General features: G+C 38.6%; 1 protein-coding gene across 3 annotated transcripts in view; it reads right to left on the reverse strand.

Annotated features, from left to right (window-relative positions):
• The window catches only part of Dnajc6 (DnaJ heat shock protein family (Hsp40) member C6), a 135,681-nt gene that overhangs the window by 34,865 nt on the left and 87,814 nt on the right, over nt 1-13,002 (reverse strand). For all 3 annotated transcript variants that reach the window (XM_090334680.1, XM_090334678.1, XM_090334679.1), the window contains 6 exons: nt 11,110-11,159; nt 10,855-11,003; nt 7,847-7,969; nt 4,281-4,414; nt 2,705-2,899; nt 1,234-1,351 (listed from right to left, as the gene is read on the reverse strand). In XM_090334680.1, the coding sequence (XP_090190806.1) occupies nt 1,234-1,351; nt 2,705-2,899; nt 4,281-4,414; nt 7,847-7,969; nt 10,855-11,003; nt 11,110-11,159 (769 nt within the window). The remainder of the gene's footprint in view (nt 1-1,233; nt 1,352-2,704; nt 2,900-4,280; nt 4,415-7,846; nt 7,970-10,854; nt 11,004-11,109; nt 11,160-13,002) is intronic.

A 13,002-nucleotide genomic window follows, 5' to 3' on the forward strand; every position in this document is an offset into this window, starting at 1 on the left:
CCCAGTTTTCTTTTATTTTACATAGCCTATGGGGAAAAGCAAAATAACCATAAGTTTGTATGTGTGTTCTAGTCCCCAGACTTGAACTCAATTTCAGAGCACTGGTCCTGAGGTTTTGTGCTCAAGGTTAGTGTTCTACCACTTGAGCCACAGTGCTACTTCTAGCTTTTTTGGTAGTTACTTGGAGGCAAGAGTCTCACTGACTTCGCTTCCCAGGCTGGCTTCAAACTGTGATCCTCATGTCTCATAGTTTAATTTCCTAAAGGTGTTTAAGGTAGGGCACAGTCTTTATTATTATCTATACTAAATGTTTAGGCATTGGATAAAACAGAGCATGAACATAGCAAATACTTGATTAATTAAAATACAGTCGCTTGCAATTGCCAATAATTGGCAATAACCCAAACTGATACATGCACTAACATAAACCTCCAAAATGCCAGGCTAAGTGGAAGAACAAAAGTCATGAGAGACCATGTGTTATAGGATTCCATTTCTATTAAATGTCCAAAATAACTAAATCTCAAAAAAAAATAACTAAATCTCTAAGAACAGAAAGGAAAGTCGCAGTTTTTAGGCAAAGGGGAAAAAGAAATGGACAGTGATCACTAGTGAATATGAGATTACTTTTAGGCATTGGGGTTAGGTAAGTTGTGGTAATTGCATAAGCATTTAAACATTTTTGGTAGAACTCGGAGCCTTGTATTTGTTAGGCAGGCATTCTACCACATACCTATCTCCTACCCAGAATCTTTTGAACACACACACACACACACACACACAAAGCAAAACAAAACAAAATCCCAAGGCATTGAACACTTTATAGAGAGGCTTTTTAGGTAATAGAAGTTTCATCACAGTAAAAAAGAAACAAACAAAAACAACCACAAAAAGAACTACCTGACTCTATATCCTTAGCTGAAATCTCACCCCTATACTGATCCAAGCAGATCTACTATGAGAAAAATACAACAGTAAATGATCATGATTGGCTAACAGCTTTAAAGCTGCTACCCTGTGGCATAGTAATTATACCAGTCTTCTGAGTCACAACCTTCTGAGTTCCTCCTTTGTAAAGTGACAAAGAGGGACATGAGCATATCTTTAAGGGCTGTTCTCATCCTAAACTCAAATCACACAAGCCAATGTGATTTAAAGAAAAGACTCAAAAATACCCCTACCAAAAAAACTCTGATGATCTAATGCTATTAAAAATTTTTCCCAGTAACTTACCTTAGCCTGCAGCCGGCTCCCAATGGTAGACCTCAAATGGTACATGGAAACAATCACATCTCCTTGCACAGTGATGTTTAAGGGAATAAAGATTTTTCCGTCTTGAACACGGTATTCTCTTTAGAGATCAAAACAGGTATTGAGAGAGTATTTAATCTTGTACAATCACATAAACACAGACCCTCTATGGCTCTGAACTTAAAGAAATGGTTTGCCCCAAGCCTGAGCCCAAAAGACAATTTCTTATCTTGAGCAGAAACTGGGTTAGAGCCAATGCCAGTTGTGTGCAACAGTTCTGCAGCACATCAGTGCAGGTTACCTCTCTATCCTATCTGGACTTCCAGATAGTCTAACTGCATCTCTCCTTTGCACACCTCTTGTTTTCCTCAAATGTACCATTTTTCATATACTATCCTTTTCCTAAGTTACTACTTAAGCCAGTACCTATTTCTCATATTTGTAATCCTGGCTACTCAGGAGGCTGAAATCTGAGGATCACAATTTGAACCCCAGGCAGGAAAGTCCAGGAGACTCTTATCTCCAACTAACCACCCAAAAGCTAGAAGTAGAACTCAAGCTGTGGAGAACTCAAGTGGTAGGCACCAGCCTTGGTCAAAAAGGCTAAATAGTGCCCAAGTCTTGAGTTCAAGATCCAGTGCCAGCACACACAAAAAATTAACAGTTGCCAGGGCCAGTGGCTCACACCTGTAATCCTAGCTACTCAGGAGGCTGAGATCTGAGGATCAAGGTTCAAAGCCAGCCCAGGCACAAAAGGATCTGAGACTCTTATCTCAACTAACCTCTAGAAAATGGGAAGTGGGACTTGGCTCGAGGGTAGGGTGGTAGCCTTGAGCTGAAGAGCTCAGGGACAACACCCAGGCCCAGGGGTAGGGGGGGTAGCCTTGAGCTGAAGAGCTCAGGGACAGCGCCCAGGCCAAGTTCAAGCCCCATGACGCACACACACACACACACACAAAAATTAACAGTTAAAATAGATAAAGGAACTTAAAAATCCACCACGATCAACACAGAAACTAAAATACCATACTGTAAGATTCCAGAATACAAATAGCCAAATTGAAACTTATTCCCAAATAATTTCATTCTGCGCTACCACCTACATCCTTCTCTCCAAAACTCCTATAACCTCCCATTGACACCTGCTCTTCATTATAGACCCTATAACTTCTTTTCAGCATATTGCCAGTTACCTAGAAATATCATTTATTACATCAAAGCTATCTTCTTAACTATGTCTCACTCCCACTGTGTGAACACTCATACATCATGCCAGTCCATTAGCCTGTAGCACCATTCAATGTGCTCAATTCTTTAATTTAGCTGTGTTTTGTCTATGACTACTACTATGATCATTACACTGTGACATAGCCCTATAGGAAGAATATCATCTCCATCAAACAGGAGTTGAGCAGTACAACAAAAAAGTGGAAGAAAAGATGTCATTACTTACTTCATTCGTTCAAAATCCGTGCAAGTTGAATATATTTTGGTTTCCCCAATCAGCACATCACAGTAAGGGCGACATCCATTTCTCTGTTTGTTGAAAAAAGGAATTGGACTGACAGTGATCGTCTTAATAGTGAGAGGCTTGAAGTGCGGACGGTAAGGTTTTTCTGCTAGTAGGTCACACATATAGCCCAGATATCTGAAACAGGACATTGCTATTCTGTGGATTCCATCAAACCAGGAGAAAGAAACAAACCTTGCCACGGAAGTCTGACCTTGTAAATTACTGATTTGCCGCAAAAATTCAATGGCATTAATTAGCAAAATAGAAGGCAGAAAATGTTTATACACTGTCATTGCTGCACTTAGCTGAGAAGTGTGTTTTTATTAAGTCAAAAAGCCTGTGGAAGCGAGGCATCATGGCACATACCTATATTCTTAACACTCAGAGAAGCTGAAGGAAGAACAACACAGTCTAGCCCAGACTGGTGAACAGAGTGAGTGTTTTTCCCAACAAAACACAACAGAAAAAAAGCTTAGGAGAGCTTTGCAGTAGTCCAGTATCTAAACATCTCTTCTTCCTGTTTCATCTACCAGATTAAGTTCATGAGCAAAAGATTGCTTTTGAATACATTTGAGAATTTTATTATCAAAATTGTATTATTATCAGAAAGATAAGAAGATACAATTCAATAAGTAAAGGGAAATAAATTATTATTATAGGGAAGAATATTAACCAGTAATCTAAAAAAGGATCCTTTTTCAAAAATCACTTTTTAAATTACTTACTATCATATATTTTTTGTTCACATTTCTCAGTCATAAGAAAAAAGTAAGCTTAAAAACTCCTTATTCTTGGCTAGGCAATGGTAGCTCATACCTGTAATCCTAGCTATTCAGAAAGCTGAGATCTTAAGACTGTGGTTCAAAACCAGCCCAGGCAGAAAAGTCCATGAGGCTCTTATCTCCAATAAACTACTCAGAAAAGGCTGGAATTGGTGTGCTGTGGCTCAAGTGACAGATAAAAAGAAGCTCAGGGACAACAGGTAGGCCCTGAGGTCAAGACAGGCACAAAAACAAAATGAAAACAAACCAAAACCCCACTTCCTTATTCTGTCTGCATTTTCTCTTATTAATTGTACCTCTCATGCCATGATCCTCAGTGGTAAATACAAGCAGCTATTGCTTGTATTTAATAAGGGCACAAATAATGAAACAGAACAGGCCTGGTTTTAGGGATTAGGATCAGACACAGTATTCTGGCTATGTCTATCAGGCTCTTGCAGACCTGCAAAAAATCACCATCGCTCTAGTCCAGTCTTCTCATGTGTTAAAATAAGAGAAGTAAGCACTAAAATACTCTTCATAAAGTTTCCCTCTGATTTAAAAATAACCAACTATCCCATGGAAGGCTTAAAAAACTGTACAGAAATTCAATATTCCAATCCAATGTAACTGCTCCCATTGTTGAGATAATGCTAGATCATCTAGGCAACAGTTTTGCACATCTCTATCCAGCAGATTTCAGACAGGGGTACTAAGGGGACCACACACAGGACCACACCCCTAGCTTATGGTACCTTCTGTGGGATGGTGAGAGTCCAATTCCAGGTCGCTTTGCATAGAGCAATCGAACAGCAGGGCCAGGAGTGGAGTAGAGATTACAGAAAATGAACATAGCACCAACCAGAATAGACGATGCTGCCCGTCCATCCTGTCACAGAAGACAAAGACACTCATCAGGAGAGATCAAAATCTGAGAATAGTGGTGTTGGCACTGAAGGAAGGGAGAGGAAGATCCTCTTCATGAAGGATGCTTCTCGCTTCCAAGTTTTGTTCATTTGAAAGCAAATATATATATATATATATATGTCTATCTCTCTCTCTATATATATATCCCAGGTAGTTAGAGCACAAAGCAACAGGAAAAAAATACTTTTATGGGGATGAAACTAACTCCACGTTAACTCAAGAATCCCAGTGAAATAAATTAAACTTGTACATATTTGCTGAAAAAATAATGTGATCTTCAAAGTAACATTGGACATGTACAATGATACTAATAGTCGCAGGCTATTGGTTCAGGAGTGAAGGTTAAGAGTTCTAGGTTAGGGGTATGAAATGTATTTCACCTAAAGTAGGTTGCTACATTCATAGAAAAACGTCACCTGAAACCACCTCATTCAGTGTCATCTGTTGTGGACTCAAAGCTGTGTCCTCTCAAATGATACCTTGAAATCCTAACTCCCAAAGTCATGGGAATGGGAAGTAGGAATAGTTGGGGCAACAAATCACTTTTAAGAGGCTAAGATCTGAAGATCAAGGTTCCAAGCTGGCCCTCGCAGGAAGTCAGTGGCTCAAGTGGTAGAGCACCATCCATGAACAAAAAAAAAACCAAACCAAAAAAAACATTGACGAAGAGCATGCGACCCTCAACTGATAGAGCCATGGGAGGTTCTATCAGAGCTTGAAATAGCTGGAAGCTTCTTGCCTACTTCGGAGACAGATTTTCTTTACTCAGCCACACTTGAGATTTATCCATCTAAGACTTGTCCTACTTAACCTAGGTCTGTAAATTTAACAAATAAATATCATATCCTTAAAAAAAAAAGTGTGAGGCCCCCAGTATCAGCACACACACACACACACACACACACACACACACACACACACACACACACACACACACACACACACAGAATTGTTACGCCAATAAGATTCTAGCTTACAGCTTCCCAGAATCTATCTTTTTTAGGGAAACCCCACCCTGCTCTTGCTTGGTCCCTCTTATTCCTGTTTTCTCATGGAACCCTGATCTATAATTGCTTTTCCAGATGCTTTCAGCAATCTGCCACATAAGTCCTTTCAGCAGATAATTTTCAGTACCGTGAGGCTCTCTGATTATCTCACTCCCTATCAACTTTGGCTTAATTATAACTATTAACCCCATCTAACTTGACATGTGTCCCCTTAAAAAGAGGAACAGAGACTGGGAGGTTGGCCTAGTGGTAGAGTGCTTGCCTAGCATGCATAAAGACACGGCACCACATACATAGAAAAAAAGATGGAAGTGGTGCTGAGGCTCAGGTGGTAGAGCTCTAGCCTTGAGAAAGTCCAAGGACAGTGCTCAGGCCCTGAGCTCAAGCCCAGGACTGGCAAAAAAAAAAAAAAAAAGGAGAGCAGAATAAAGGTGTTGGAATAACTATGATTCAAGAACACAAGAATATGCTGATGTCCTTATTCTAAATGCCAGAGGAAAAAATGACACTTTTCTCAATCTTCTTGTGGGGGGGAAAAGAGGGGACAAGAAAGGAACGAGTGACTCAAAGCCTCCTCCTTTCACTTAGCTTGTTTGCTTAATGCTAGCATTCTACTATGCCAGCTACACAACTAGCTTTGGGTTGGTTCACTTGAAATAAGAGTGCCATGGACTTTTCTGCTGGGCTGACTCCAAACCTCAATTCTTAAATCTCAGGCTCCTGAGTAACTAGGATTACAGGCATGAGCTACCAACTCCTGGTCTGTCTTCATTCTCCTGTAAATTTAACATTCTTAACACGTTTAATAGGCCCATAGCTCTCAGATATATGTTTCTTCTTTTTATCATGCAGGTGTTTTTAAAGGTTTTCTTTTTGTAATTAAAAATGCTGGCATGGGGCCAGGAGTTTGGCCTAGTGATAGAGTGCTTGCCTAGCATGCACAAAGACCCAGGTTCAACTCCTCAGTACCACATACTTAGAAAAAACCGGGAAGTGATTCTGTGGCTCAAGTGGTAGAGCTTCTAGCCTTGAGAAAGCCCAAGGACAGTGCTCAGGCCCTGAGTTCAAGCCTGGCAAAAAAGAATACTGGCACATGTTTATGACTTTAAATAAATAAATCTGTAGTATTCATAGGATAAAATTGAGGCACTTGCCTATAGCTTCAATTCATTGCCAGTCCGGAGCACTGAATTTCACCACATGCATGTCCTTTGTAAGTGAAGCTATAAAACATTCTGTCAAGCAATAACCTTTGTCTGTCTCTTGTTTGTGTTGTTCATTGGGTTTTTATTCTTTATGATCACATCATTAGAATTGGGAGTCTCTAGTCTTTCTTGAGTCATTCTAAAGTTCAGGCCCTCTGAACCTTTAGACATTTTTTGGAATGAAAATCATCAATGGATTCTAAGTGGCTTAGTTCCTAAAGATAGCATGTTGTCAATCTTCTATGCCTCCCAATGGAATATTTTGTCCCTTTTGGCATTCAGTTCTTTAAAATGCTGAGCATTTTGCCTTGATTTCCAAGCATTTGGAAATAGAAGTAAAAAGAAAAAAATAATACCCTCCAAATTTCTCTCCTCATTTTAGCCAGCTGATTCTCAAGGAGAAGGAAGAAAATCTAGTAAAAAAATACATGTTGATGTTTTTAGAGCCAGTAAATTCTTTCTAGAATTTATGTTCAGATTAACCTGTACATTTATCTGTTTATGTGCTCATTCATTCAAATAATTTCCAATTGGAATACAAAGGGGAAAAAGGCACAGTTCTTTCCTAAAAGATAATGGCCAACTGGGAAAATAGCATGATATGAGATAGTATAATGACTGCCACAGGAGACATTTAGATACATAGAAGGAATGCTTGTTTTATGAAAAACACTCAAAAGAATCAAAGATTTTATTGAAAGTTTTGATGAATAAGAAACTTAAGAGAAAGGACTCTAGGAAGCCAATGGCCAGAAAATTCATCAGTCTAACTGAATTACTCTAAAATATAGTACATCTAGGTAACTACATACCAGAACATAAGTGTCTTTTCCTCTTATTTTCCTTCAAAGGCATATAACAAACAACATGTCAACATGATCATGTCACTCATTTTATTTGCACAAAACCCAGTAGGCGTGTAAAAAAGAATGCAGCTCTTTCTCCTGCCACCTTTCTATCATACTTAGTCCATTTTAAAGTCAGCCCTCCATTAGGTGGGTTTTGTATACATCTGCCTTATCCACCATTACCCAAGTTATAAGCCAAGAATTACAACCTTTACCCTTATTTTTACCTGGCTTCCCCTCTAAGCAGGGGCTCAGCATATGCAAGTGAGGTCATCTGTTACCTTTTCAGCATTTCTGACAAAGGGAGACAAAGATAACAGCAAAGATCACTCACCAGGCAGTGGACAACGCAGACATTTTTGGGATTCTGCAGCAGCCAGTTATACATATTCTTACACACAGCAAAGAGGTTATGCAGACTTGGGGCCTGCCTAATGGGCCAACTGCACTCTGAGACCTATGGAGACCGAGCAGAAGAAAGTGAGTTCTCTAAGCATCTTCATTACATACAGGTAAGTGCTGGCTAGTTGTCAAGATGTCTTGAATTGGCTAATATTTATTTTCTCCACAAAAAAGAGATGCCATCACTTCTTTACTTTTGTCCCAGCAGTGTTCATTGAGACTGTGTTTCCCAGAGGTAGATATGTGGTAGATGTTTGCTGAGTAAGTTTAAACAAGGGAAGAGAACCTTATGATAATCTCTTTTTGTAAAAAGATTTGTCTTCATGTACTATGTCCTGAAGAATATAAATAGGTGAATCAAATTTGTTGTGGTTTTCTCTTTTAGATTACAACGGAGTCAAAGTACAAGAAAATTATTTTCCCAGTCAATAGTTTCTTATTCCCCCTCAACAGTTTTTTTATTGTTGGGATAATGTATAGAGGCGTTACAGTTACATTCATCAGGTAGTAGGTGCATTACTTCTCAAACACTGATACCCTTTCTCATGTTTTTGTCCCCCTTTCCCTCCCCTCACCTCCCCAGGCAATAATTTCAATGATTAAAAAAAAACTTAATACAACCCACCCATACAGCAAATGTCAATATCTGTAATAAGTCTCAGGCAAAAGTTGGCTAAATTATTCTTCACACAATAGACTAACAGCTCCAGAATCATTAAGCCCATCAAGCAAATAATATTAATTTAAAGTACTCCGTAATTGTATGTTTTCTTCTACATATAATTACATACCATTAGGCAAACACATAATTAGTATTCTTTAAGTAGGTACTCTGTCTATAGGAGGACAAACATTAAGGCATAAACAAAACAAAACAAAACAATCTAAAAATGAATTCACTGCAAACTTTTTACAGCTCTATGGGCTTCAGAGTCCATGCAAAAAGCACAATTCTTGACAATGTGACAGCTTAGGATGCCATCCAGTCTTCCTGAACACCTGCTGTAGTTGCTGGTGATCAGAAAACACCTTTTCAATTATGAGGCTTCATGACACCACCCAGTGAGAGAAGAAGCCAAAACATCACCAGAGATGCCTGTCATGTCCTTCTCTCCCTTCCATCTCTCCAGCACATGATAGTGAGATCGCATGTGCAGAGTTATCTCATGGGCTAAGCATGGAAGCAAAAAATGCTGCAGAGAATGAGATGGGCATGCCACAATCTAGCAATTCTCACACTGCTTATGAAAAATAGGATGTTTGAGAACATCATCTATTGTGGCATTCTATTATTAGAGATGTCAATCACAGTTACTATTTACTGAGCATTCACTCTAAGCCAGGAATTGCTAATCAAGAAGCCAACCGAGGGAAAAAATGTAAAATTCCTTATAATTATTATTATTGCCATATTCATTTTGCATAAAACTGGGTCCAAGGGCAGGTGACATGACTCTAGGAAGAGGAACAGTTGAGATGTGAGGGTAGTAGAGTAATTTTTAAAAGCTCCAAATTAGGAGCTTTTAAATAGGATTTCACCTAGCTAAGAAACAATGAAATTTTATGCACTCTCTACTTTCTTGTCCAATGGTTGTTAACAAGAACTTAGCTTTGCATTCCTATGGTGTGACAACTTCCAGTGATACATGTATTTTTTACTTAGGTCATGATATTGAGCTCATGGAAACCTACATAGCTAGAATATGTGATCTCTGGCCCTCTGGCTCAAGCTAGGGATAGCTTGTTACCTTTTTAATTTCCTGTCCTGACACTAAAGTATGGGGGCAGAGGGAGAGATACAGTGTGATTGTTGGTAAGGTCATTCCTCAGTAGCAACCCCTCACTAACCTCAAACCAAATCAGAAACCACTGGGAACTTCGGGGAGCTCTTCTACATAAGAAGAGGGAGAAACACAAACATCAAGAGTCCTTTGAAGAAGCCCAAGTCCAAAATAAATTTCCCAAAAAATCAAAGTGCTACCAAAGGGGAAGAAATCCTATGATCCATATAACTGAGAAATAATCAACATGGAAGAAGAATCTAGAAGAAAAAAAAATCTAGAAGAACCTACTGGTTTCAGTGCTACTAGCAGAGATCCAAACATTCTTTCTGGATGGCCAGAGAAGAAAGGAATGGTCAAGGCAGTACTGGAAAATCATTGTTTAAACTTAAGAATTTTAGGGCAAGGTTCCACCATATGTTCTTTCATACTTTTTATTTCCAACAGCAATGGCAAGAAATGAATGGAACATAGCTACAAACCTGGGAAAAGGCTAAATGAATATTCACGCGTGTGCATGCACACACACACGTGCGCGCACACACACACACACACACATACACACACACTACACCCGTTGGCTATAGTGTCTATGCTGCTACCAATAAGCATATTTTGTACACAGATAGCCCTGATGGTCATACAACACTGTAAATAAAATTAATGCTACTTAATCATATATTTACAAATAGTCAAAGTGACGAGCTTTAGGTTGTATGTATTTCACTACAATAGTCTTTTTTTAAAGGCAAAAGCAGACAGTGACGTTCTCTGAGACCTACCAGTAGATCTAAATACATAATGGATCTTCTTATCTTTGGTTAAGAATATTTGGTTTAGGGCTAGTGGCATAGCTCAAGTGGTAGAGCCCTTGCCTAGCATGCTCAAGGCCTTGAGTTCAAATCCCAGTACTATGAAGAGCAAAGGAGAGAATATTGGTTCTGGGACTAAATTGAGAGTTAGCAGTCCTTTTAATTCCTCGAGGTAAATATTCCCTATAAAGAATTTAACAATTTCACATTAGTACCCCCTCCCTCCCTCCTTCCTTCTTCCTTTCTCTCCCTCTCTCTCCGTCCCTTCCCCTTCCTTCCTTCCTCCCTCTCTCCCCCTCCTTCCCCCCTCTCTCTTTGACTGTGCCATCCCAGGTGAAAATGCTTACCCGACTGTGAAACTTGGCAGTTCGGTAGGACTTGGGTGACAGATTGTAGACTGTGTAGTGGTCCAGATGTCTGGAATCTAAGAAGCTCCGGATATCATCAACCTGATTTCTGAATCCTATGTCAACGCTATCCATTGGGAAGGACATCACTAGGAGAGGCCACACAGAAAGAAAACATGTGACATGGTTCTGCTGTTTTGATGAACAGCATTTGAAAGCTGAGGAAAAGAACAGAATAAGAAAGGAGAAACTTACCAATAATCCTGGAGGTAATGTAAGTGAAGTCTAAATCTCCCTTTGTGTAGCTGAAAGTGACACAGGAAAAGGAACTCATTAAAACGATCCCAATGTGCTAAGACTTCTTCCTCGACCCCACTGCACATTACAAATGGGAACACTTCTGTCTAGATACGTACTTGGACTCCACTCAAGTTCTTCTTTCTAACAAGGAAGCATCATTGCAAGAAGACTCCCTTCAGGAGTCCAAATATGCCACTCCAACTTGTGCATCCCAGTGCCCCCCGGATGCCTCTTCTACAACAGAACCATCTCAGAACAGAATCCCTGACTGTTGATTAACTCTAACTGCCCTAGCCTCTCTGCTTACATGGAAATCTCTCCCCTAGCTATGAGTAGCTAAGAGGAAGAGGTGATTGTCAAAGAACAAATGATCACTTTTTCTTATTCTTAGGAATTAGGGGAAAAAAGAGTCAATTTTGCCTTTGAACTAGATTACAGTGTTGATGAGTACATTGGAATTGACATGTAAATTTCTAATTCAAGACTTCATATTGACACTTAATTTTTGTAATAACTAAGAATAAAAATAACTCACACTTTCTATGTGTGTGGTACCAAGGAATCTTTGTGCATGCTAGGCAATCACTCTACCACTAGGCCAAAGTCCCGGACCATTAGTGCTTTTTAAATCTAGTCTGGATATTTCTGGTTTTAGTTTATTCGCTTTACATGAAATGTAATTATTGATGTGATTACTCTTAATGCTATCATCTTGTTTTTTTGTTTTTTGTTTTTTTTATATATTTTTATTGTAATTAATAGAAGGGTTACATGATATTTGCCAGATAAATGGTGCCTTAATTCCCACACATTGATACCCTTTCACATGTCATGGTCCCCATTTCCCTTCCCCCCTCTCCCACCCCTCACCTTGTTTTCCCTGTTCCCTATCCAATTTCAGATAACCAAATACAATTATAACCGATATATCAGGTAACAAAGTGAGATAGTGTAACAATATGAGACAATCAAGGGACAGTATATCATCTTGTTTTTTATTTGTTCTTTATATTAGCTCAGGTTTTTATTTAATTTTTATTAATTGAATATATATTGCATTCCATTTCATTTCACTCTTGGCTTCTTAGCCAATTATTGCTAGACAAGCTACAATACACATCTTTTAGTTACTGCAATGTATTTGGACTATTAATCCAGCTTGAAATCATTTTTGGAATATATATATATATATATATATATTCCAGAAAAATAGAAGTAACCATCAGTAGTGAATTTCTTTTTTTTTATTTTTCAAATTTTTATTGTAAAGGTGATGTTGAGAGCAGTTACAGTTACATAAATCCAGTAATGAGTATATTTCCTTTAATATTTTTATTGTAATTAATAGAAGGGTTATATTATATTCACCAGATAGAAGGTACATAACTTCACAAACATTGATGCCCTTTCTCATGACATGGTCCCCATTTCCCTCCCACCCCTCCCCACTTATCTTGATTTCCCCTTTCCCTATCCAATTTCAAATAACCAATTAAGCACATATAAAATATATCAGATAACAAGATATTATAACTATATGAGATAACCAAGGGATGGCAAAAGAGATAAGAGATAACATAGTACATGAAGGACAACAGTCACTCATTATATGGCTTTTGTTTCCTTATCCTGGAGGTCCTTACATTTAGTGTTATACTATTTGGCCTTATGTCTCTAGATTAGCAGTAGTGAATTTCATTTACCATCAACTTCTGCGTTACAGTCACGGTGACTTTTATTTCCACCATAGAATGGAACTCCCCAATACAAAGTTATTTTTGCTTGGTAGAGTATTTTTCCCTTTCAGAAATTAAAAGAAGAAATAAAAAAATGCTTTCAAAAAAATAA

This window comes from Megascapheus bottae, chromosome 6 (genome assembly GCF_031878675.1).
Source record: "Megascapheus bottae isolate mThoBot1 chromosome 6, mThoBot2.hap1, whole genome shotgun sequence".
Classification (NCBI taxonomy): domain Eukaryota; kingdom Metazoa; phylum Chordata; class Mammalia; order Rodentia; family Geomyidae; genus Megascapheus; species Megascapheus bottae.